Raw genomic sequence first — 27097 nt, 5'->3', positions numbered from 1 at the left:
CCCCCTCTCTCCCTCCTTCTCCACTCGCTCTCCCTCTGTCTGTCTCCCTCTGTCTCTCCCTCCCCCAGGAAGACTGAGAGGAGGATGAGTGCGTTGAAGCAACAGAAGGAGGAGTGTGTGTTGAAGGAGGTGAATACTCATCATTACCTGGGAGCTGTCGTTTCTGTGGCCGAACAAATCTCCCAGGAGCGAGACCAGCTAATACACATGGTACACACTCACTCACACACACACACACACACACACACACACACACACACACACACACACACACACACACATACCCGCATGCATGCATGCACACATGTACACACGCACGCGCAAGGGTTAGTTTCCCCTAACTAGCAGGTAACCCCCGCTCTTCCCTCTCCCCAGGCCTCCACCCTTCAGCAGGACAAGCACAAATCCATAATCAGGGTCCTGGAAGGCACTGTGCGCTTCAAGAAACTCCAGCAAGACGTCAAAGTAAGGTCCTCCTCCACAAAGATCACCTCCACACAAACATCACCTCCACACCAAGGTTAGAATCGTTTTTTCATTCTTAAAGCTGCATTCAGCGATGTTATTGTGTTAAAATAAGTGTTAAATGGCTCTATATTCTGACAGCAAGTTAGTGAACATGAACTTTATTTGAAGCAAACTCAACTGTTCTGTGGAACAGGTTATGCTTTTGGCTGGGGTAAGAAGCTCTTTTTCAGAGAAGTGGTTGGCTCTTAAAAGAACCGTTGAGGATACTCCAGCCAGAGTTCATGCAGATCGCCGTCCCGCCTTCTCATGGGGTAGAGTGGGGCTGCTGAGGCCACGAGCAGGCCAGATGCACCCTGGGCCCTGGCTGCTGAAGCCACGCACCTCCTCGTGCAGCCGGCTCCTCTGTTCGCTGATTGAGAACACGTCTTCTGTTGGCTCAGTGTGAATGCAATTTGAATAGGGCAACCTCCTTATACCGCATTTTATCATATTAACTTTTGTTTTGTTTTGCCACAAAACATGCTCTACTCAATTATTACAATATAAAAACATAAATTTATGTTATGTTTACACGCTAAAATGTGGGCAGGAAGATTGGCACAGGCGTTATCTAGCCTTTGCCACTGTGTGTGTATATAACCCATTGATACCTGATGCAGCATTTGTGTGTGTATCCCTCATTTGTGTGTGTATCCCTTTAAGACTGCGTGACGCGGTTCGTGGTCTTAAAGGGATACACACACAAATGCTGCATCAGGTATCAGTGGGATAAAGGAGGAGAGCGAATCCTTCATACAGGTGTACTGCAACAATGTCATTTTCCACTTCAGCTCCTCAAGCTCTGTGGAACTGCCTGAGAGCAAGCAGCGGGGGTGTGGCCTAGGAGGCATCAATGAAAAAAGTTCTTCAAAACGCTCGTGCGAGGACGACATGTATCCACTAGGCGAAGCCAAGAGAGGGCCGAGCTGAGTTTGAAATTAAACATGCGGGTTTGGGTGTAGTTACACTTAAGAGAATATAGCAGAGGAATAACATTTACGAGACATACATAGTTCCTCTTTAGGAGAACAGATCTACTTTCATTTTAAGAATAGAAAGGTAAAATGACGACTGATCCAGGAGTGCTTTGCGGGATCTATTGTTGAATGTTCACAAACATGTTCAGTGTCAGTTTTCAGCCTATTTTCATGGCCTCATTCAAATTCATAGGAAGTAAAAATCTAAATCTAAGCACCACAAAGTGGTCCAGCTGCATCCGATCTTGGTGATTATTTTATATTCTGGTTTTCAAGGCGGTCAAGTGCCAAATAGGTTCAAACTAAGTGGTTGAAACACTGTCAGTCACCCATTTGCTGGCTTTGTTTACATGGTAATGTATGGATTGAAGATGAAATGTATTGTCTTTTGACAGTGAGTGAGTCATGTGGATTTCTATGCTGGAAAAGGTTTGTTTTTGTTGTCTTCTCTCTTGATCTCTTCTTGTCCGAGTGAAATGTTATATAGACTCCCAAAATATCAGCAGCTTCAGTTCAAAATGTAACCTTGGTGAAGTACGAATGTAATTGAAGCTTATTGCACTGTTGCAGTCATTGTAAGTCTGTGTGAATAGGAGAGTCAGATAAATGAAGGGAATCAATGTAAATATAGAAATATGAAGCTGGGAGAGGAGACGGACAGGGCGAGAGTATGAAATGACAAGGATGCATTGGGCCTGATTCATTTTTCTGTGACACGTCTCCCTCTCCACCCAGAGGTAGAATATCACCTTTCTGCCCCCAAAAATACGTGTTGCATCTCAGGTTTGTAGACACGTGTATCTCAATGTTCTACACGTCATAGAGTCTGTTGCTATTGGAGGAGCACGGTGGCCAGTAAGGTCATTGGTCGGGGTGGATGGAGGGCGTATGAGATGAGAGCTGTCATAGCGTTTCCAAAGTCTACATTTCAACCATGAGTTATACGCTAGTTAACGTTCGAGTTATTTAAAGCCCCAATTTGGAACTACCGGCATTTAACCTTAATGTAAGAGCTTCTGAATTATTTTGATGGTGCACTCAATAGGGAGAATGAAACTATCATTCCCTCTCCACGCCTGAACACCTGTTCCTGCACTACGTGACTTATAGTCTCCATTTCCTGCTGCAGCTCCTTCAAATTAAAAGCTTTCCGCTGACAAACTGACGGAAGAGAGACGAGGTGTTGAGGGAGGGTCATAATTTAAATGTCAGCGTGATGCGGTTCGCGGTCTTAAAGGGATACACACACAAATGAGGGATATACACGCAAATGCTGCATCAGGTATCAATGGGTTAAAGGGACATTGTTGTTGCAAATAGGACCTTAATGAGTCCTGATGTCAGCCGTGTAATTGCATTGTATGATAATCAAGACTTCAGAATGGGGAGAACATCCACATGAGTGCATCAATATAGGAGTCCGGGCTACCTGAACTGGGCAGGTGTGTTGTGTTATGCAGGGGATGTGCTATAGACCAGGCAGGTTGTGATTACATTATTCATGTGTTATTAAAATTCATGCCCCCATCTGCTTCAAACACCTGACGACAATATTGAATATTTGAGTGTTTGGTTGCATGACCCCCCCCCCCCCCCCCCCCAAATAAAAAAGAGCAGTAGACCTAGGGCAGGGGTTCCCAAACTAGGGCTACATGGAGTTACAACCCTGCATTCTGGCTCGAGCCCAAGGGGACCCGAAGCCCAACATCACTGGCTAGAAAAATAGAAAAATAGTTGTCCCCCCCTCCCTCTGTCTTTCTGTTTCTATCTCTCTCCCTCTCTCTTCTCATGTTATCGTAGTCCAGCTGCTTGTGTCGCCTGGTCTCTCTCATGTTATTGTAGTCCAGCTGCTTGTGTCGCCTGGTCTCTCTCATGTTATTGTAGTCCAGCTGCTTGTGTTGCCTGGTCTCTCTCATGTTATTGTAGTTCAGCTGCTTGTGTCGCCTGGTCTCTCTCATGTTATTGTAGTCCAGCTGCTTGTGTCGCCTGGTCTCTCTCATGTTATTGTAGTCCAGCTGCTTGTGTCGCCTGGTCTCTCTCATGTTATTGTAGTCCAGCTGCTTGTGTCGCCTGGTCTCTCTCATGTTATCGTAGTCCAGCTGCTTGTGTTGCCTGGTCTCTCTCATGTTATTGTAGTCCAGCTGCTTGTGTCGCCTGGTCTCTCTCATGTTATCGTAGTCCAGCTGCTTGTGTCGCCTGGTCTCTCTCATGTTATTGTAGTCCAGCTGCTTGTGTTGCCTGGTCTCTCTCATGTTATTGTAGTCCAGCTGCTTGTGTCGCCTGGTCTCTCTCATGTTATCGTAGTCCAGCTGCTTGTGTCGCCTGGTCTCTCTCATGTTATTGTAGTCCAGCTGCTTGTGTTGCCTGGTCTCTCTCATGTTATTGTAGTCCAGCTGCTTGTGTCGCCTGGTCTCTCTCATGTTATCGTAGTCCAGCTGCTTGTGTCGCCTGGTCTCTCTCATGTTATACCATGGTCTGGGTGAATACTCGATTCTGATTGGCTGCAAGGTGTCCATTAAAAAGTGATATTGTACAGTGATAATGGACACCTAGCTAAATGGTCTGTTCACCGTTCATATCAATGCGCCATAGTTTCATCAGTGTTATCAGGAGAGCAGTTTGAGCTCTATACCCCCGTTAAGGGTTAATATGACAATTTTGGAACTTGAGAAAAAAATTGAGTCGGTCAAAGTAAGTATTTAAATCACCCCTGTGTGCTCAGTTTATCAAAAATAACTCTTATTTACAATTTTGATTTTCGTTTCGGAGATTTTTTAACCTCGCGTCATCAGGCTCTTCTCGGCGAGAAAGAGGAGATTTCCCTCGCTCGTGCACGAGCCCGGCCTTTGACACAGAGAGAGAGAGAGAGAGAGAGAGAGAGAGAGAGAGAGAGAGAGAGAGAGAGAGAGAGAGAGAGAGAGAGAGAGAGAGAGAGAGAGAGAGAGAGAGAGAGAGAGAGAGAATTTTCGTTTCGGAGATTCCCTCTCCTGAGAGAAGCCGGCTCTGTTCTGGTCAGCTGACAGAAACCGGGCTCTCAGCTGTCAACTGTCAAACCTCCTGTTTACAACTTGCAGCAACCAGCAGCCAGGCGCTCTGGGAGAGCGCGCGCTGCCTCTTATCACTGATACAAATCAAGGGGTCCACCCGCTATGCACAAATCAAGTCAAAGAGGAAAAAGACGAGATCAACAAAAAGAAAACAACGCAATGGGCAGTTAACAGCAACACACTGAGAGACGTCCTTGTACAAAACATACCTGGACTCCAACATACTGAAAGCAGATAGTTTTCACTCTACTCCTGCCTCGCGCCATTTACGTCTTATAAGACCCGCAGACGTTAACGCAGAGAGTTCTCTCTGCATGTCACCACATACAGCCCCCGCTGCTCTGTGTTACTTCCTGAAACTCGATCGCTCTTAAATGTTAATATACTTGGCCAATACGTATCTATCATACAAAATAAAGCAAGCTGCCAAACGGTAATGTCTTCATTTAATGTAGAACGCAAAACATTGTTAAACCTGCATTCCTGTGATAAAGTTAACGTTTGAGTCGGCTTTAAAACGGAGGGTGGTGGAATAGTGGGAGGGACTATTTTATTTCGTGGAAGACTGATTTACAGTATGAATAACAGACATTTAGCCATTTAGATTGCTTTATTTATTACACATGGAAATATAAATGACTGGTCTTATTGTTTTGTTGGCAAGTGACCATGGTATAAGCGGGTTAATGCACTTCGAGGTGTACATTATCACTTTTTAAGGGACTTCGCGGAGGCAACCATCCTCGGCTTCGCCTCGGACGGTTCACGCCTCTCGCGTCGTCCCTTAAAAAGTGATAATGTACACCTCGTCGTACATTAACCCTTACTTATTGTAGTCCAGCTGCTTGTGTCGCCTGGTCTCTCTCATGTTATTGTAGTCCAGCTGCTTGTGTCGCCTGGTCTCTCTCATGTTATTGTAGTCCAGCTGCTTGTGTTGCCTGGTCTCTCTCATGTTATTGTAGTCCAGCTGCTTGTGTCGCCCGGTGATGTTGAAGGAAGAATGGGATTGTTGTTTTTGTTGTTGTTTTTTGAATGAATCCAAGGCAACAGGCAGAGGTATAAAAATGATGACAAAACGACAACACAGAGACACAATTGGCCGTGTCTGCCGATGGGAAGCCGGTGGGGTATGAGTCCTGATCGCTGCACTAGCGCCTCCTCTGGCCAGTCGCCTGTTCCGGTGGACGGGAACTGGGGGGAATAGACCCTTCTCACGGGGGCCATTTTGTGTCGAAATCGCAGGGTAAACACAGGTGCAGGCAAAACACTAATGAGGGTTTCCAACTTCCAATGGCACCTGTGTTTACCCTGCCATTACGACACAAAGTGGCCCCCGTGAGAAGGGTCTATAGCATGATCTTCCCACGCTCTACGTCCTGCCTGTGAAACTCATTGCTATCAGGGGAAAATAAGAGGCTACAACTGCACATGTGGAAGGAAGCATGTGCTGGTCTACAACTCTCCCCAGATCGGCAGTGGGGGTGGAGCAATGACCGGGACAGCGGGGGGGATTGGACAAGTACAATTTGGGAGAAAAATGGGAGAGAAAAAATTACCAAAAAACTACACAAGAAATGTGTACAAAGTAATTCTCCATTTATTTCATGGTGTAGTAGCTCATGTAGTCACTAGTTAGTGTGGCACTAAGCTGAGAGCTGCAGTCATCAGAGCCACAGACAGACAGACAGACAGACAGACAGACATGCACAAAGGGAGACAGACAGACAGAGAGATGGAGAGACAGACAGACAGACAGACAGACAGACAGACAGACAGACAGACAGACAGACAGGAAAACATAGAACAGCGGTTTCTAACCTTGGGGTCACCTGGAATTCAAATTGGGTTGCCTGCCCTTCTATTCTCTGTGCGTGCAGTAGAAAAGTAGTTACACACCCTCCTGCTAGTTAGCTTAGCACAGTGACTGGTAGTGCTAGGTATGGGCTAGCCTACCTCATGTAAAATTATGACACATTGTAATTTACGAAGCAAATACATAGCCAGAACTATACTTTACTGATGAAACCAGAAGTTCTGTCACAACATGTACATAAGGGTACATAAGAGCGTTTTGGCGCTGAACATGTCTAGAGAAAGGCTTTGAGACTAAATGTAGAGTTTTACATTACTGCAAAATGCTATATATTAATTTTGGGGAAGAATTTCACTCATATCATATCTAAAATCATTTAGTAAACCAACCCTACTATAAATTACTACCATCTTTTGGTCGATATTGTGCTGTCAATCGTTATGTCACTTCTAGATATCACCTTTAAGAACATCTCTAGAGAGTTGAGATCAGAAAGAGGTTGGAAGCACAAAAATACATGACACCACAGAAAGCTTGGTACGGTTTGCCCTGCAACCCTTTTCACATTACATACAATACACAACACATACTGTACATGTACATAAACACACACACACACACACACAGTCTCACAAAATCTTTGACATAGTAACATTGGACCACAGGCTTTAAAATTGTTAGCACAGTCGTGCGGGCGTTACCATGACAACAGTCTAACATAGAAGTAGGCGTTACCGGGACGACAGTCTAACATAGAAGTAGGTGGCTGAATACTAAGGGAGACGGGGTGGGGTGGGCTGTGTCATGGCCAGAGAGACAGTTTTTAACCCTAAGCCTAACCATAACCTTAAAGGGACAGCTCACCCTAAAATCCAAAATACATATGTCCTCTCACCTGTACTGCTATTTATCCAGATTGTCTTGTATTAGTTGCCTGATTTTTGGATATCAGCCCTAGAAATGTCTGCCTTCTCTCAAATACAATGGAACAGGATGGCACTCTGCTTGTGGTGCTTAAAGCGGGGAAAAAAAAGAATAAAAAAAAAATCAACAGCATTGTGTCTAGAAATCACGACCCGGGGTACCCAAGATAATCCACAGACCTTGTTGTGAGGGAGAAACTGTTTTCTTTTGATCGAACTACACCCGCTAGCTGCTAGCTCGCTGCTGCTCTAGCTTCTGCTAGCTGCAGTCTCATGTAGGAACTAGTTCGCAGCTGGTGGGTGTAGATTGAGATCCTACAATTTTAGAGCCGTTTTTGTGAAACTACGTTTTGCGCTGCGGACCATCGTTGCTATTTCGCAATTATTTTGGAGCTGGTATTGCAGACACATACACACACACACAGACACATACACACACAGACACATATACAGTCACACACAGACACATACACACACAGACACAGACACATACACACAGACATATACAGCAGTACAGGTCACTGACAAAGCTCATCAGTCGCTATCAGTGTTGGGGGTCGTTATTCAAAAAAGTAATGTATTACACATTACTTGTTACAATGCTAGTTACACTACTTTTGCATTACTACGCAACATGGCCTGAGATGCATGTCACATAATTGCCACATCTCCTCTACTATGTACGATGTAACACGCCTGTTTATCTCTGCTTTTTATGTTACCTGTTGAAAATCAGGCTTTGGCTGCTTGCTTGGTGTCGACTCAGCTTGGGTCCGGATAGCTTTGTGTTGATGTTGTGTTTGGTGCTTGGAGAGATTTGATGTGTTGATATGTTGTGTTTGGTGCTTGGAGAGATTTGATGTGTTGATATGTTGATATGTAGTTGTTGTAAATCACTCTGCCATTTACGTCCCTTATCTGCGAACGTCTCTAATGGACGTCTTGCTGCTTGAATGGATCGGCCGGAGGGACCACCCACGCTTCCGATTGGCCTGAACCTTAACCAATCGTCACTCCCCATGCCTAAACCTAACCAGTCATCATTCCTCCAGTCCTCTCCGTCCCTCCAGCCCATCCATTCTAGCACTGCACAGCTTCTTTTTAGCGTCAGCTTTTTCTAGATAATGCTGCAGATTCCAGATCCCGATCCTGCAGGTAATTGAAGAGCTTATGTAATGCAAGTAATGACTAACAACACAATTGTTTGATTTACTAACTGTAATGTGATTACTGAATTCAGGATCCGTAACACGTTACACTACTCGTTACAGAAAAAATTGAGTATAGTAACACATTACTTTGTAACTACTTTGTTACTTTGTAACGCCTTACCCCCAACACTGGTCGCTATGTGATTCTTTGTGTGGTTCTCGGCAGGGATAGACCAACAGTAAAGGCAGTCTAAGAGTCCTTCTAGCTCTTCTGATTGGACCATTCATTGCACAATGATTACTAGTCCAACTGGTCCTAGTGCTGGAAAGCTTAAAAACCTTTTGGCCTCATTTTGATCTATGTAACACATCAGATTCCGGTCCAGGTGAGCCAATTCCACAGTCCTCCCATCCCAGTAGCATTGCATCAGCCCCTGGAGGAGCAGTCCCACATGCCCTGGCACAGACACTGGCAGAATCCATAGACCAGGCAAACTGTCAGGCTGGAAGGCACCAGGCTAACGCATACAACACCAAGAGTCACTCTCTGGATCACCAGAAGGTAGATCCCCAGAGGCAGCGAGCCGAAGTAGAAGAAGCCCAGCAGCCAGACGAGGATGCGGGGGACATGGTTACAGAGCTTGGAAATGCCATCCTGCCCCGCTGGCCTGTTGGACCCCAGGGACACAGAGTCCACTGGCCTGTTGGACCCCAGGGACACAGAATCCAGGCTCTGCTCACCGTAGACGGGGCTGGGGGAGCGCCGCGAGTCCCTCTGCACCTCCATGATGGTGATGACCAGGCAGTTGGAGGAGTGGTGGGAAGGGCTGGAAGATGAGAGGCTCTTGGGAGACAGGAGCACCTCCTTGCTGTGGTCGGAGCTCCAGGACTTGTCCCTCATGGCCAGACGGGACATGATGTTGGCATCGTCGGGCAGGCACGACACCTCGTACTCCGTGACCTGAGCAAATTAAAGAGGACATGAAACATTCGATCATAATAGTTAATTTGCATTTCACCTCCGAGAAGACAGGATACTGCTTTCAAGTCTGAAATTTCCCTAGATTTGCTAGAAAGATGAATGAATAGCATGAATAGCATTTCAACTTTTCACCAACTAGGGTGCCGCTAGATGATGTCACTAGGTTGACTGTACTGTACAGTAGTAAGGATTTTGAATATTTTGATGAATCAAAACAACCACAATCCAAGTCAGAAACATAACAGCATATATGCTGTGATCCTTACTACTGTACTGTACTCTGTACTGTACAGGTTTCTGCTACACCCTCACACATACTTTATTATATTTACTTAATGTGTTTTTTATCTTTATGTGTGTATAAACAAATAAACAAACAGACCTCAGTCTGGTGGCGGCAGAAGGGGCACAATATGCCATCAGCCAAATCCAGGATCTTGTTAAGGCAGCGGGCGCAGACCCGGTGCAGACAGGCCAGGATCTTGGGCTTACGGTTGTGGGCATTGTAACGTTGGTAGCAGATCTTACACTCCAACTCCTCTAGAGGGCAGACTTTCTCCTCCAACTCAGCCTTACATTCACACTCCTCTAGAGGGCAGGCTTTCTCCTCCAACTCAGCCTGAAGACAACTCATCTTCAACTCATGTTCTGGAGAGAGAGAGAGAGAGAGAGAGAGAGAGACAGACAGGGAGAATGAGAGAGAGACAGCGGGACAGAGAGACAGACAGACAGAGAGAGAGAGACACAGTGAGAGACAGGAGAAATTACATTGTTGCTCACAACAAGCTTCAGTGCTATTTAATGCTCAACCATGACATTCAATTAGCAAAATATGTAAATATCAAAAACACAAAAGAAAGAATAGTTTCATTTCAAACTCAGCTCGGCCCTCTCTTAGCTTCGCCCTTTTTCATTGACGCCTATATAAGGCCGCCACTCGCATCGCTCATCTCTTTTGTAATCTTCAACGTGGAGCGAGAGGAAGAACAAGAAGAGCAAGAGAAGATTCAGTGGCAGTTCGAGGACGGAGCTGAAGGAGCGAGCGGCGGCTGCGACGAGGGACCGGGTCCACAGATCAGAATCTGCTCGACCTGTACGGGGTACCTGCTGGTGGGCGAAGGGCACGACCAGTGCTTTGGCTGTCCAACGCCCACACCGCCTGGCCGTCGTGCGAGGCTTGCATCGCCCTGCCCTTGGAGGAGCTGTCGTGGAGGCTGGAGCTGTGGCACGAGGGGACGCATCCCTCTGCCCCCCAATGCCAAACCTCCCATCGGAACAGGAGCTGAAGGCTAACGCGGTGGCGGCATCGAAGGAGCACCTTCTATCCACCTTATTTCTAGCGGCCATGATGCCTATGCGTTTTTCTTCCGGTATGATCCTCCCAGCCTTGTTGCTGACAGCTTGACACCCGTCATTTCGAGTAACACTGTTGCCATACGGATCACCAGCGTTAGTTTGTTGTTTATAACCATAACGTGGCTATATTTGTCATGTTCTCTATCTAACTCTGATACAATGAAAATACCTGGGAGGCGGGCCATAGCGTCTCTGTCGATGATTTGATTTGACAGTTCCTGGCACTGGCGTTGGCGTTGGCCAATCCTGGCGTGTTCCACCCCCAAATCGATTGTGTTCTGGCGCAAAGCAAGTAGAATACCATTTTAGGAAATGGCAAGGTGCAACAATAAGTCACGTTGAACCGGACATTGTACCTATAATTATTTGTACAGCGGGGCATTCAAAAATAAGGTGGATAGAGTACAACAGGTGGTGACATCATCTGGCACAAAAGACCAGCCAATAGCAGAAGGCCAGTTCAGTACCTTGCTTTTCATCATTAGATGTCAGGCTTCACCACAGATTTGGGTTCAAGGTTTAGTTACTCTTTAATCCCATAAATATGTAAAAATGTATGAGAGATGAACTCATCATCATCATCATCAACCTTTATTTAAACAGGCAAGTTAATTAAGAACAAATTCTTATTTTCAATAACGGCCTGTAACTGCTGCCTGTAACTATGGGTTATAGCCTACCGTGAGCTATAGAGCTTTGAGCAGAGCAGCTGTGTTGACTCTTAAACTTCTCATTGACCTGTTGCTATTCCATTACCTATTACACTACATATTTATTCATCAACAAGTCCCCCTCCCCTCCAAGAAGGCTCTATATAAATATATATATATATATATATATATATATATATATATATATATATATATATATATATATATATATATATATATATAACTATATATATATATAACTATATATATATATATATATATATATATATATATATATATATATATATATATATATATATATATATATATATAGTTATATATATAATATACCGTATAAAGCAAAGCCAGTCATTCATTCATTCATGACCATGAAATATAGATTGTGAATGGGTGGGTGTTGCAGTGGCACACGGTCAGCAGGCCTCTCTGTGACTTGCCTACTGTTAAATATTTCAGCCTTCAATCTGTTGGGTTAAAAAGCCCTCTGGAATATGCCAGAAAGAATCAAGTCTTGCTAGATGAAACCCAATAGTAGAATTGTCTAGTTTCCTGTATAATCCAGAAATAAACAAGTGGAGACAGGGCAGGGGGCAGGGTTTGTGCAAAAGAGGATGCAACTGAATATGCCACATGTAACATGAACTTGGGTACAGTTGGTCTTAATGCAACATATCCTTTCTTTCGAAAGCCTCTGCTGTTATTATGGAGAAGCTGTTCCTCTGCTGGCTGTAGTTATGTTCGTTGCCACAGTTCTATGTTGCTGATGGCGTTATTAGACCAGTGGATCTGGAGGATTTGTCTCAGATAGGTGTTGATGAAAGTTTGGATTTTCTTGGTAGTGGTGACAGTGGTCCTCCATGTCTCTGCCCCATAGAGTAGGCCTAAGTTCATGTTGGTGTTGAAAATCCTGATCTTGGTTGTGATGGTCAGGTCTCCTGAGCTCCAAATGTTCTTTAGTTGGACCCAGACCATTGGACCTAAACCATAACCCTAACCTTCCCCAAGATGCTTTAGTTGCCTAAAGACAACCCTAGCGACGTTTTCAAATGAACCAATATGTTGGTATTAAACCATTTTCAAAAAATGTACTTCTGTTGACATTTTGGAAGCGCAACACTCCTGTGGGTTAGGACAAACAAAGTGGTCGTATGGGTTGGAGGACTTGTTGAGCATTCGATGGTTACTGGGTATGGAGGGATGGTAAAGGGGTACAGAGAGGGATGGTAAAGGAGTACAGAGAGGGAGGGTAAAGGGGTACAGAGAAGCATGGAGGGAGGGTAAAGGGGTACAGAGAGGCATGGAGGGAGGGTAAAGGGGTACAGAGAGGGATGGAGGGAGGGTAAAGGAGTACAGAGAGGGAGGGTAAAGGGGTACAGAGAAGCATGGAGGGAGGGTAAAGGGGTACAGAGAGGCATGGAGGGAGGGTAAAGGGGTACAGAGAGGGATGGTAAAGGGGTACAGAGAGGCATGGAGGGAGGGTAAAGGGGTACAGAGAGGCATGGAGGGAGGGTAAAGGGGTACAGAGAGGGATGGAGGGAGGGTAAAGGGGTACAGAGAGGGATGGTAAAGGGGTACAGAGAGGCATGGAGGGAGGGTAAAGGGGTACAGAGAGGGGGGCTACAGAGAGGCATGGAGGGAGGGTAAAGGGGTACAGAGAGGCATGGAGGGATGGTAAATGGGTACAGAGAGGCATGGAGGGATGGTAAAGGGGTACAGAGATGGATGGTAAAGGGGTACAGAGTAGGGATGGGCATTTCTAGCAAAAACACTATTCGAAATTCGCTGGCCAAAGTCGACTTTTAATCGAAATTCGAAAATAAAAATAAAAATGTAAAAAAATTAAAAATGTAAAAAGATTTTTTTTTTTTTTTTTTTTGTGTGAGTGAAATGTTGCATTGTCTCCACTGATTCTAAGTCTAAGGCTTTATTAATTAATAGAAAAAGCTTCTGCTGTGGATTTTTAGCTCAAACAAGCATTGCACCACTGAAGTAAAGAACATGTTACATGACATTGACATTTTCGAAAATAAAAAACAGTTTTGACAATCATGAGTGGTTCATTAAATATTTAGTAGGCTCAGGTCTGAGTGCCAAAGGGGTGCCAAAGTCAACCCCTCTCCCTCTTCATGGGATTTCATCCGCCATTCATTTTTCCATAAACCTTGCTTAAAATGCTTATAAAAATTGTTTAACTTGCTCAAACCAAGCGATTCGACTATACTTAGAATCAGGGGAGACAATGCAACATTTCACTCACACACACTTTCAATAATAAAAGTCGACCTTGATAATAACAACGATTATTCGAAAATTCGAAATTCGATGCCCATCCCTAGTACAGAGAGGGATGGTAAAGGGGTACAGAGAGGGATGGTAAAGGGGTACAGAGAGGGATGGTAAAGGGGTACAGAGAGGGATGGTAAAGGGGTACAGAGAGGCATGGAGGGAGGGTAAAGGGGTACAGAGAGGGATGGAGGGAGGGTAAAGGGGTACAGAGAGGGATGGTAAAGGGGTACAGAGAGGGATGGTAAAGGGGTACAGAGAGGCATGGAGGGAGGGTAAAGGGGTACAGAGAGGCATGGAGGGAGGGTAAAGGGGTACAGAGAGGGATGGAGGGAGGGTAAAGGGGTACAGAGAGGGATGGTAAAGGGAATGGAGAGCTGCTTGGGTACATTGGCTGTTGCCTGTTCTTTGGCCTTAGATGTTTTTGTGGCTCCCAGTGGAGACTGAGGGGCAGCAGAAAAGATCATTTGCCTGTGGGGATCAATAGAGTATCACATTACATTATACTGAAAAGCACATTATACCCTAACACACCTAACACACCTAACACACCTAACACACCTAGCACACCTAACACACCTAACACACCTAACACACCTAACACACCTAACACACCTAACACTACCAGTAACAGGTCGGTATCTTAACAGCTTTGATCAACAAGTTCTGTTGCATAACTGCAGAGTACTTTGATCGCCAAGATAAGAGCAAAGTCAAAGTGGTGTCATCAGTGCTTCAGAAGTCAGTAGCACCCTGAGCTCCAGCAGCTCCCATACAACAGAGAGTATTCTGTCAGTAGCACCCTGAGCTCCAGCAGCTCCCATACAACAGAGAGTATTCTGTCAGTAGCACCCTGAGCTCCAGCAGCTCCCATACAACAGAGAGTATTCTGTCAGTAGCACCCTGAGCTCCAGCAGCTCCCATACAACAGAGAGTATTCTGTCAGTAGCACCCTGAGCTCCAGCAGCTCCCATACAACAGAGAGTATTCTGTCAGTAGCACCCTGAGCTCCAGCAGCTCCCATACAACAGAGAGTATTCTGTCAGTAGCACCCTGAGCTCCAGCAGCTCCCATACAACAGAGAGTATTCTGTCAGTAGCACCCTGAGCTCCAGCAGCTCCCATACAACAGAGAGTATTCTGTCAGTAGCACCCTGAGCTCCAGCAGCTCCCATACAACAGAGAGTATTCTGTCAGTAGCACCCTGAGCTCCAGCAGCTCCCATACAACAGAGAGTATTCTGTCAGTAGCACCCTGAGCTCCAGCAGCTCCCATACAACAGAGAGTATTCTGTCAGTAGCACCCTGAGCTCCAGCAGCTCCCATATAACAGAGAGTATTCTGTCAGTAGCACCCTGAGCTCCAGCAGCTCCAGCACAACCGAGAGTATTCTGTCAGTAGCACCCTGAGCTCCAGCAGCTCCAGCAGCTCCCATACAACAGAGAGTATTCTGTCAGTAGCACCCTGAGCTCCAGCAGCTCCAGCAGCTCCCATACAACAGAGAGTATTCTGCAGAAACAAAGAGTCTCAACTGTGTTTTGCTGCATTGGAAAATACAGCTTTCCACTTGCAAGTACAGAACTCCTTGGTAACCCACGCAGACTTGGGTTTTATAATTCTCCAACTTCTTGAATTCTGGCATCATTAACAAGGCATCTGATTTTTGGAATATTTATGAATAAAAGTCAAGTCATTATGAACTTGCCACAGATATCAACAGGCTGGGATATGAGAATATGGGATTAAAAGAACAACAACTGAGAAATACAGCAATTTATGGATATCATTGAAATTGGTTCATTGCAGCATCAGAGAATAGCATACACCAAATATAAAATGTGATGTAAATAAGGTTAGAGTGAAGGTGGTATAGACCCTTTTCAAAGCACCCATTTTCTGTCTCAAAGCAGGATAAACACAGGTGTAAGCCAATATCATGAATGATGGCCCTGGCACTGGAAGTTGGAAACCATCATTCATGTTATTGGTTACACTTGTGTTTACCCGGCCTTGAAACACAAAATGGCTGCTGTGAAAAGGGTCTATTAAACTGTAATCCCCATTCCACATTATTCAAAGGTGTTTGTGTGCACCAGTCATTTTGTGATCTGTCATCTAGGCTGCTTGTTCCACAGATCTAAGCCTCAGGTTTAGACCTCTGCTCTAACACTCATGTCAATGACTTTAAGAAACTGCTAGGCAACCGGCTCATTTACATAACCGCATTGACTTTGAAAGTATCCCAAATACTGCGTTATTATAGCTGGAGACCTCATTTGGCTGCTTGTGAAGAGAACTCAAAGTAATGTAATGCATACTGATGGAAGTCTGCCTGCAGCAATGCCTGAGAGGATGGAGCTCTGCACAGCGGGTTGTCCTCTCTTCCTCTTTCTCTCTCCTATCCTCCATCTCCTCAGCTGCCCCGCCCCTCTTCCTCTCCTTTCTCCTCTCCTTTCTCCTTTCATCTCCTCCCCCTCTCCTTTCTCCTTTCATCTCCTCCTCCTCCTCTCCTCTCCTCTCCTTTCTCATTTCCTCTCCTCTTCTCCTCCTCTCCTTTCCTCTCCTCCTCCTCTCCTCCTCCTCTCCTCTCCTCTCCTCTCCTTTCTCCTTTCTCCTTTCATCTCCTCCTCTCCTCTCCTCTCCTTTCTCATTTCCTCTCCTCTTCTCCTCCTCTCCTTTCCTCTCCTCCTCTCCTCTCCTCTTCTCATTTCCTCTCCTCTTCTCCTCCTCTCCTTTCCTCTCCTCTCCTCTCCTTTCTCATTTCCTCTCCTCTTCTCCTCCTCTCCTTTCCTCTCCTTTCCTCTCCTCCTCTCCTTTCCTCTCCTCCTTTCCTCTCCTCGTCCTCTCCTTTCTCCTCTCCTCCTCTCCTCTCCTCTCCTTTCTCATTTCCTCTCCTCCTCCTCTCCTTTCTCCTTTCATCTCCTCCTCTTCTCCTCTCCTCTTCTCCTCCTCCTCCTCCTCTCCTCTCCTTTCTCATTTCATCTCCTCTTCTCCTCCTCCTCTTCTTTCCTCTCCTCCTCTCCTTTCTCCTCCTCTCCTTTCCTCTCCTCTTCTCCTCCTCCTCCTCTCCTTTCATCTCGTCCTCCACTCCTTTCCTCTCCTCCTCATCTCCTTTCCTCTCCTCCTCCTCTCCTTTCCTCTCCTACAATGTTAAAAGGGGGAGTAAGGAGACATCAGGTTCTGAAACACCATAAGCAGTGCTATGCAGCCATTGAAACACTGGGATTGGTGTTGGGGGGGGGGGGTGCTCAAGTTGGAACAATAATGTATCAATGTTAGTTAGCTCAGTTTTTAAGTGTTTCCATGCACATGTACAAGTCTCTCTCTCTCTCTCTCTCTCTCTCTCTATATATATATATATATATATATATATATATATATATATATACATGTACAAGTCTGCAGACACACAAAGTGTTTTTCAAGTGTGACAGGAACTGCTTTTTGGGGGGGGGGGTCATTTTTCAGGTTTTTTCAGATTATAAAAGTGCAGATTGTAAGCTTTTAAATGATGTCATAATTAGTGGCCGGGCCAGCGGAGTGGCAGGGCGAATGTGGCGCCTGATGGTGGCGCTACAGCGACCGTCTAAAGTTTCAAACTTTGAAAATTCATAAAAAATCAGGCATACGTGCTACGGCTTCAACATCTGCATCGTTGGACAGTGTCCTACACAAAAAATTCAGACAGATTTTTGTTTGATCCAAAATTAACTCCACAGTGCATCAAAATGTTTTTCTGTAAACAGTAAACGGTACTGTAAACTATTACTGCAAATTCTTGCTAAATAAAGCTCGAAACTTCACGGAAAAAAATTACAAAATTTTGCTGTCACAGTGGTTGAAGTGTGTAAAATCTCAGAATTTTAACTCAAAAACTGAATTTCTTACAATATTTTGAATTCTGCCCTCATGTATAGCCTAGAGCAGAGGTTCTCAAATGTTTTTCAGCCAAGGACCCCTTACAAGATAGAAAATATACCGCGGACCCCCTCATTCTGATTTGTGATTTTGGGCTAAGCTTAATTGTTTCCACGGTAACATGCTTGACTTTTATTTTGATAGGTTTGTTATTAGAATGTAATCCATGAACCATTTTAGATTTAAAGCATAAACTATTTTCGTTGAACTATGAAGATTTTGCAACAATTTTTTTTTTATTTTTTATTACATTACATTTACATTACGTCATTTAGCAGACACTTTTGTTTTGTCCAAAGCGACTTACAATATCACAATTTGTCAACAGTACAGAAAACCACTATGCAACACAATCAATGACAGCCAAGATATTTTGATAGACTAGCACCATGTAGGAAGTAGTTTGAGAAGGAATAATTAACATGTAGCATTTTATTTTTTAATAAAAAAAAAAAAAAAAATTTACTTGAAAACTTTTTTTCAAGTAAATGGGGGTCAAGTAAATGGGGGTCCGCGGACCCCCATTTGAGAACCACTGGCCTAGAGCATTGATGCCTTCGCCATCCTGGGGAACGGTGGGACATGCCCTCGCCATCCTGGGAAAACACACACACTCATGATGATGTCATCAGTGATGTCACTTGAACAATTGTGCATCATTGTGACATCACTGATGATATTGTTGATTGATATCTGATGATCTGTGCCACTCTGTGCTGATTTTTGTCTCTGTTGCATTTTGATTAATGCTTTAAATGAGAATTTCTGTATTTTACAACCTGGACCTTATTTTCCCTTTTTTTTAATGTTCAACTACTTTAACTACTTACCCAGACCAGACATTTCTGACATTGATGCCACAGCTAGGAGGAGAGGTAGAGGTAGCTAACCCTAATCCTAACCCTAACCCGAACAACAGCTACGAGGAGAGGTAGCTTGTGAACCACAGTCAAAGCACTTCCCTCATGCTTTACCCCAAATAAAAACTCCAGTGTCAAAAACATCAACATCATAAACAGCTGATGGCTAACTTGTGTCCTCACTGTCCTAAAATGTCCTCACTTCCCAGGTATAAAACTCAAATTGGTCCTCACTAAAAATGTATACAAAACACACACACACATACACACAGTCACATACACACAAACACAGTCACACGCAGTGTCACACACACACACACACACACACACACACTCCCAACACACCAGAAGTACTCACGCACCCACATAACCCCTCTCCAGAAGACTACCTATGTCTCGGTTAGTGATGGGTGTGTTTGTGTGTCTAGTGTCAGTGTGCGTGTGTGTGTGCGTGTGTGTGTGTGTGTGTGTGTGTGTGTGTGTGTGTGTGTGTGTGTGTGTGTGTGTGTGTGCCTGTCTGTCATTCCTTACCTTGTCCCTGTGTGTGTGTCTCTCCTTCCTCCACTCCAACTGTCTCTGCACTGCCCGTCATGTAAATCCACCTTGTTCATCGCGACACTCTAAAGTCCATTCCCCCTGTGTGTGTGTGCGTGTGTGCGTGCGTGTGTGCGTGCGTGCGTGTGCTTGCGTGTGTGTGTGTGTGTGTGTGTCTGTGTCAGGTGTACCGCAGGCAGGCTTGGTCCAGGCTGGCAGCCTTGCAGGAGGCGTCGGAGGGGAAGACAGCTTCTTACGGGAGGGAGATCCTTCACCTGCAGAGGCTGCTGGGAGAAAGACGGGAGGCGGAAGAGAGACTGCTGCAGTATAAACGGTAAGAGAGGGATAGAGGACAGAGAGAGAGGGGGAGGAGCGAGAGAGAGAGGAGGGAGGAGAGAGAGATAGGGGATAGACTGTATCCCTCTCCCTCTATCCGATAGAGAGAGATAGATGGGAGACAGGGATGAGAGGGAGGAGAGAGGAGAGGAGAGAGAAGGAGAGAGAGGATAGAGAGGGAGGAGAGAGGAGACAGGGATGAGAGGGAGGAGAGAGGATAGAGAGGGAGGAGAGAGGAGACAGGGATGAGAGGGAGGAGAGAGAGAGGCGAGAGAGGAGAGGAGAGAGGATAGAGAGGGAGGAGAGAGAGGATAGAGAGGGAGGAGAGAGGAGACAGGGATGAGAGGGAGGAGAGAGAGGCGAGAGAGGAGAGAGAGGATAGAGAGGGAGGAGAGAGGAGACAGGGATGAGAGGGAGGAGAGAGGATAGAGAGGGAGGAGAGAGGAGACAGGGATGAGAGGGAGGAGAGAGGATAGAGAGGGAGGAGAGGAGACAGGGATGAGAGGGAGGAGAGAGAGAGGCGAGAGAGGAGAGGAGAGAGGATAGAGAGAGGAGACAGGGAGAGGAGAGAGAGGGATGAAGGAGAGGGAGAGGGAGGGAGGAGGAATGTAAGAGGCAGGCAGAGAGAGGAGGATAGACAGGAGAGAGGGAGAGGGAGGAGAGAGAGAGGTTAGACAGAGGAGAGAGAGAGGATAGACAGAGGAGAGAGGGAGAGGGAGGAGAGAGAGAGGTTAGACAGAGAAAGATGAAGTGAGATATTGTGTGAATGAGGGAGAGATTTTGCATGTCACTGAAAAAGAGTGCAGCAACAGTGTCTTGTCTCCTCTCTTCTCCTCTTGTCTCCTCTCCTCTTGTCTCTTCTCCTCTTGCCTCCTGTCGTGGCTCTTCTAGGGAGGTTGAGGAGGAGCTGGAGGTGGTGTGGCAGGCAGCAACCAGGGAGAACCAGCAGATGAGGGAGTCTCTGATGGACTACAAGCCCAGTGGGGAGCTCCATAGCCGGGCCATTGTTTGCCGAGCCTCCCCTCGTAGGCACTCTCACACTGCGGGTGAAGAGATCACTAGCTCCCCCCAGCTTCCAGCACACAGCTCTGCACCTCCCCTCTTCACCTCCGGTCAGAGCGGGGGCCTCCAGGGAGGCTGCATAATTGAATGGGACTCAGCTCATCACACCTCCTGATGTGATGAGGAGGTGGAAGAGGAGAGGCAGAAACATGGGCTGGATTTCTATTATATATAGCTGTATATTATATTATATATATATTATATTATATATATTATATTATATTATATATAGCTGTATATTTCAGCTAAAGGCTGAAATAGACTTCTTCCACTTGGAGCCTTGCCAGGGTTGACGAGGGGTCACAGGGGGAGGAGTCCCCAGCAAAATGAGTCAATTGTGTGATTTCACCAGGATTTCAATGACTAGAAGTTAGCCCAAGGAGAGAATGTAGTGCATATACTTGGTCATAGCTTTCACTCTCTCCTGTTATCTCCCCATCTAGATTATATTATACCATGGTCTGGGTGAATACTCGATTCTGATTGGCTGCAAGGTGTCCATTAATTTGTGATAATGTACACCTAGCTAAATGGTCTGTTCACCGTTCATAAAGTAAAGTCCCACTGATTGTCACACACTGTGTGAAATTTGTTCTCCGCATTTGACCCATCCCCATGAGCGCTGTCACTGCTGCCGCTCAGCGGTGAGCGGCAGCAGTGCTGCGCTCGGGAATCATGGTGATCTAACCCCCCAATTCCAACCTTTTGATGCTGAGTGCCAAGCAGGGAGGCAAATGGGTCCCATTTTGATAGTCTTTGGTATGACTCGGCCGGGGATCGAACTCACAACCTCCCAGTCTCAGGGCGGACACTCAGACCACAAGGCCACTGAGCAGAGGCTTCGCCTGAGACGGTTCACGCCGCCACGTCGTCCAATAATTTCTGATAATGGACACCTCGTCGTGCATTAACCCTTACTTATACTCATGCTGTTCGTGTCAGCTACGTTGAGTTACATTTTCGAGGAGCTGCACGCAGGCTGCGCCGGCAGGCTCGCCGACCCCGGGGCACCCCTCGGTGCATTCGGCGAGCGGTTTGACGCGGAAGTATATCAAGGACTTAAGACTCTACAGTGGCAGCACTGCCTGCTGCTCATCCTGCAGGATAGGATAGTCACTCTAGATCAGGGGTGTCAGACTCATATTAGGTAGAGGGCCGGATTTGTTCAACTGAGACCTCATGGGGGCCGGATTTTTTTTTTACTAAAATCAATTCGACTCATTTACCCATTTACTTCACAAAAGAAATACTGCTCTTTCCATTTCTCTTGAAACTGCCTGCATTCCGTGTCAACCTTTCTCTTTTTCGACAGCATCATTCTTGTTGATTCTTTTGTTTTTTGGTAGGTAGCTGAATGCGCGATTCAATTCCAGCGTGGCATCACTTTGTTTACACCTGATGACCTACTGACATACTTCCTTGTAGTGCAGGTTAATTAACTTATGAATGAACTCTTAGCTTGCTTATTAGCCACACGTAGTTCATGATAATGGGGTGCGAATTTAATAATAATAATAATAATAATATATATATATATATATATATATATATATATATATATATTTTTTTTTTTAATATTCCAAAACATCTCGCGGGCCGGATGAAAAGGCCCGCGGGCCGTATCTCTGACATCCCTGCTCTAGATGTTCAATCAGACATTTTCATATTTCCTTTTACATTACAAGCCTTTCCTTAACATGTTATATAAAGAAAAAAACATTACTTTTCACAGTTTAAATGTTTTAAACAATTATTTGATGTGATGGCGGTAATGACATCCAGGGGGGAAAGCCAAATATCTTAAATTCCATAAAGTGATGTTTACAACCATGTTCACATGATGATTCCTGACAAAATCACAATAAAGCTTGTGTAGATAGTTGAAGGTTTTATGAAATTATATTTTTCAGAAATTGGACAAATAATCACTCTTAACACATTCACTGCCAGCCGTTTTTCAATACTGTAGTTAGCTTCTGCCAGAGGGTTTTTTTGAGGATTCTGGCTCATTTTACAAGAGCCGAGGATTCTTTTCTGCTTGGACTTTGTGAACACAAAGTTCACAAAAGTACTAATAGAATGTGTGCTTTCTCTGTCTAAAAGAGTTAGTTTGTAGAGTTAGTAGTTATGTAGATATTAGCCGTTGAGTACAGCATGGTTTCAGAGATTTTCAGAGAGTTTTGAGATAAATGGATTTTTAGAACCACCTCACGTGCCTGTGATTATGGGTGCCCTTGGGCAAGTCTGTATACTGTATTGTGTTTGTGTGTGTGTGTGTGTGTGTGTGTGTGTGTGTGTGTGTGTGTGTGTCTCCAAACTCCTCCCTCCGTAGGTGTGTCTCTGGTGGCTTTGCAGTGTTTTGTCACAGGCGAGTTTCTGTTGCCTCACAGATCCCCAAAAAAGAGAGGGGAATCGCAGGAGCGGGGAAGAGGAGAGGAGAGGCGAGGGGGGGGGTTAGACACGGGAGAGAAATTCCTTCGCGATCCCCTTCTTCCAATCTTGAGGCGTACTCCGCTCTCGTTGTGCTGCTGCTGCTGCTGCTGCTCGTCTGTGCTGCTGCTGCTGGCGGCGCGGCCGCTCTCGGGCGAGTCTGGATTACTGTAAAACGGGCTCGTTCGTTTCTTGGGGTGTAGGTTGAGAGCTTTGATGAAGCTTTTGCGATTCTGGTCTTATTTATGCTCAAAGGTACTCGAGTGTGTGTGTGTGTGCGCGCGCGTGTGTGTGTGTGTGTGTGTGTGTGTGTGTGTGTGAAATCGAAAGCGTTTTCGCCAAGCCATTTCCTTGAGAATGGCTTCCTCCCGCGGCTGTTTTTGCTCGGCTTTCTCTCTGTCTGGAGAGCACTGTCGCCACTTAGTTGGTCGGTAAAATAGATTATACACATTCAATACCTCCAATATTGGTATAGGAGACGTAAAAGGGTTTGATCGATGTCCCACCGTCAAAAAAATAATAAAAAAATTTAAGCCGAGATATCTCGTCATTGGCAGTGAACCGTTGGATTCTGTAAGCCGAGATATCTCGTCAATGGCAGTGAACGTGTTAAGCCCCTTTTAGATTGGCCAAAAATGCCACTAATATCCCCAAAGATAGATAGAGTACTTTATTTATCCCCGGGGTAAATTCTGGCATCACAGCAGCAACATCAATATTGACAGCAATGACAACAACAACAACATAACTGATGTCAAAAACACAAAGAGGCAGGTTAGAAAAACAATACATTTAAATAAGAAAACAGTATAAACATATTGACACAGCTACTACAGCGTTCTAATGTTTTTCAGAACTGTCCACTGTAGAGCATATTATATAATACTATTACTATGACTGTACACTGTAGAGCATATTATATAATACTATTACTATGACTGTCCACTGTAGAGCATATTATATAATACTATTACTATGACTGTACACTGTAGAGCATATTATATAATACTATTACTATGACTGTACACTGTAGAGCATATTATATTATATAATACTATTACTATGACTGTACACTGTAGAGCATATTATATTATATAATACTATTACTATGACTGTACACTGTAGAGCATATTATATAATACTATTACTATGACTGTCCACTGTAGAGCATATTATATAATACTATTACTATGACTGTACACTGTAGAGCATATTATATTATATAATACTATTACTATGACTGTACACTGTAGAGCATATTATATAATACTATTACTATGACTGTACACTGTAGAGCATATTATATTATACTATTACTATGACTGTACACTGTAGAGCATATTATATAATACTATTACTATGACTGTACACTGTAGAGCATATTATATAATACTATTACTATGACTGTACACTGTAGAGCATATTATATTATATTATACTATTACTATGACTGTACACTGTAGAGCATATTATATAATACTATTACTATTACTATGACTGTACACTGTAGAGCATATTATATAATACTATTACTATGACTGTACACTGTAGAGCATATTATATAATATAATACTATTACTATGACTGTACACTGTAGAGCATATTATATAATACTATTACTATGACTGTACACTGTAGAGCATATTATATAATACTATTACTATGACTGTACACTGTAGAGCATATTATATAATATAATACTATTACTATGACTGTACACTGTAGAGCATATTATATAATATAATACTATTACTATGACTGTACACTGTAGAGCATATTATATAATACTATTACTATGACTGTACACTGTAGAGCATATTATATAATACTATTACTATGACTGTACACTGTAGAACATATTATATAATACTATTACTATGACTGTACACTGTAGAGCATATTATATAATACTATTACTATGACTGTACACTGTAGAACATATTATATAATACTATTACTATGACTGTACACTGTAGAGCATATTATATTATATAATATTATTACTATGACTGTACACTGTAGAGCATATTATATAATACTATTACTATGACTGTACACTGTAGAGCATATTATATAATACTATTACTATGACTGTCCACTGTAGAGCATATTATATAATACTATTACTATGACTGTACACTGTAGAACATATTATATAATACTATTACTATGACTGTACACTGTAGAGCATATTATATTATATAATATTATTACTATGACTGTACACTGTAGAGCATATTATATAATACTATTACTATGACTGTACACTGTAGAGCATATTATATAATACTATTACTATGACTGTCCACTGTAGAGCATATTATATAATACTATTACTATGACTGTACACTGTAGAGCATATTATATTATACTATTACTATGACTGTCCACTGTAGAGCATATTATATAATACTATTACTATGACTGTACACTGTAGAGCATATTATATTATATAATATTATTACTATGACTGTACACTGTAGAGCATATTATATAATACTATTACTATGACTGTACACTGTAGAGCATATTATATAATACTATTACTATGACTGTCCACTGTAGAGCATATTATATAATACTATTACTATGACTGTACACTGTAGAACATATTATATAATACTATTACTATGACTGTACACTGTAGAGCATATTATATAATACTATTACTATGTACACTGTAGAACATATTATATAATACTATTACTATGACTGTACACTGTAGAGCATATTATATAATACTATTACTATGACTGTACACTGTAGAGCATATTATATAATACTATTACTATGACTGTACACTGTAGAGCATATTATATAATACTATTACTATGACTGTACACTGTAGAGCATAATATATAATACTATTACTATGACTGTACACTGTAGAGCAGTGATCCTCACTATTTCTTCGATGAGAGCCGCACTGGCAGGACAAAGTCAATAGGAGAGCCACTTTTACCGCAAAACACCAAAAGCCACCCCAACCAAGCACATCTGCCTACCATTTTTTGTGTTTTATTGTTTTCCACACACACACACACACACACATATATATACCAGTTTCCCCTAGAAAATCTTTCAGGCAACGGTGGGGGCCGTCGGTGGGGGCCGTCGCTGGCGACGCTAAAGTTTTAGCTAACCTGTTCACATCTATGTTCGCAATGGCATCCCAAGTATCATCATACTATTATGGGATGCGATGCGAACAGTTGTATTATGGGATGTGCGTTTCCCAGGCAACGACACACGACACGTTTTGGAACAGCGCTGCACGCTGGCACAATACTCCTACTAAAAGCAAAATGTTTATTGTTTTGAATGATTTGGCACCTTCTATTACTGTCAACACCAGTATTGTTGTATTGTAATAATATGCCATAAAGGTTTATTGAAATTTTGGGGAGAGCAGGGGATTTTTTTTTTTTTTTTTTTTTTTGCAATTTCTTAGAGCCGCCAACTAAAGCTTCGAGAGCCGCCAGCGTCTCGCGAGCCGCCCAATGAGGAACTAGGCTGTAGAGCATATTATATTATATAGCTAATACTATTACTACCTTATTGAACCTAGCATATCTCCTGTCGACTAATATTGTTTGTGTTGTTGAGAGGTCTATGCTCTTACATTTACGAACATTTCATGATTGTTTTGAAATCAGGTGTGTACACCAGTTACTATATGAGAGTCTGCGCCCCTATCGGTGAGCAGTGGCGCCGTGGCTTAGTTGGTTAAAGCGCCTGTCTAGTAAACAGGAGATCCTGGGTTCGAATCCCAGCGGTGCCTTTTGTCCACTTTCCCCTTCCTGTCAGACCGTCTGCACTGCTGCACTGAGTACCCGACCTCTCTGTGTCACTCAGGAAGCTGTTCTGTGTGTTTCCTGACAAATCGTCTACCCAAAAAACGCCATCAGCGCCACTAGAACTGATGTACAATGAAATGTGTACAATAGACCCATCTGACCATGTGGGGCGGCAACGAGCTGGCCTGTTCAACTAGGAATATAGAGAGCCAAAGTCACGCCCACTTCCACAATGGGAATGACTGGGGGAAGATGGGCCACCAAATACACGGGAATCACGTCCTGGTCATCTGCGGCAAGCTGGCACACAGTTGGCCATAAAACAGGAAGTTATGCGTTTTTGTCTTCAAAATAACATTCTGCTACCTAAACCAAACACTAAAACGTCCTTAATTTATACATAATTTAACATTAATTATGCATTAAAAATAACATCTTTAAAAAGTAAGGTT

The 27097-nt window shown here is 43.8% G+C and overlaps 2 protein-coding genes across 2 annotated transcripts in view; one reads left to right on the top strand and one right to left on the bottom strand.

Annotated features, from left to right (window-relative positions):
* The window catches only part of cep89 (centrosomal protein 89), a gene marked incomplete at both ends in the record, with an annotated part of 50276 nt that extends 29743 nt beyond the window's left edge, over nucleotides 1–20533 (top strand). The window contains 4 exons of the mRNA XM_083652851.1: nucleotides 69–210; nucleotides 376–465; nucleotides 19206–19354; nucleotides 20248–20533. Of these exons, the coding sequence (XP_083508977.1) occupies nucleotides 69–210; nucleotides 376–465; nucleotides 19206–19354; nucleotides 20248–20533 (667 nt within the window). The remainder of the gene's footprint in view (nucleotides 1–68; nucleotides 211–375; nucleotides 466–19205; nucleotides 19355–20247) is intronic.
* LOC310790868 (E3 ubiquitin-protein ligase RNF182) lies at nucleotides 8846–10034 on the bottom strand (the record flags this gene model as incomplete). Its single annotated transcript, XM_083652574.1, has 2 exons — nucleotides 8846–9379; nucleotides 9783–10034. 2 exons carry the CDS (start codon nucleotides 10032–10034, stop codon nucleotides 8846–8848), a joined length of 786 nt encoding a protein of 261 aa, XP_083508700.1.
* Nucleotides 20534–27097: the final 6564 nt, after the last annotated feature.

The sequence above is a fragment of the Poromitra crassiceps genome (assembly GCF_964638095.1).
Source record: "Poromitra crassiceps genome assembly, chromosome: 16".
Classification (NCBI taxonomy): Eukaryota; Metazoa; Chordata; class Actinopteri; order Beryciformes; family Melamphaidae; genus Poromitra; species Poromitra crassiceps.
The sequence above is the reverse complement of the archived record's forward strand: the minus strand, read 5'-3'. Positions and strand labels throughout refer to the sequence as shown.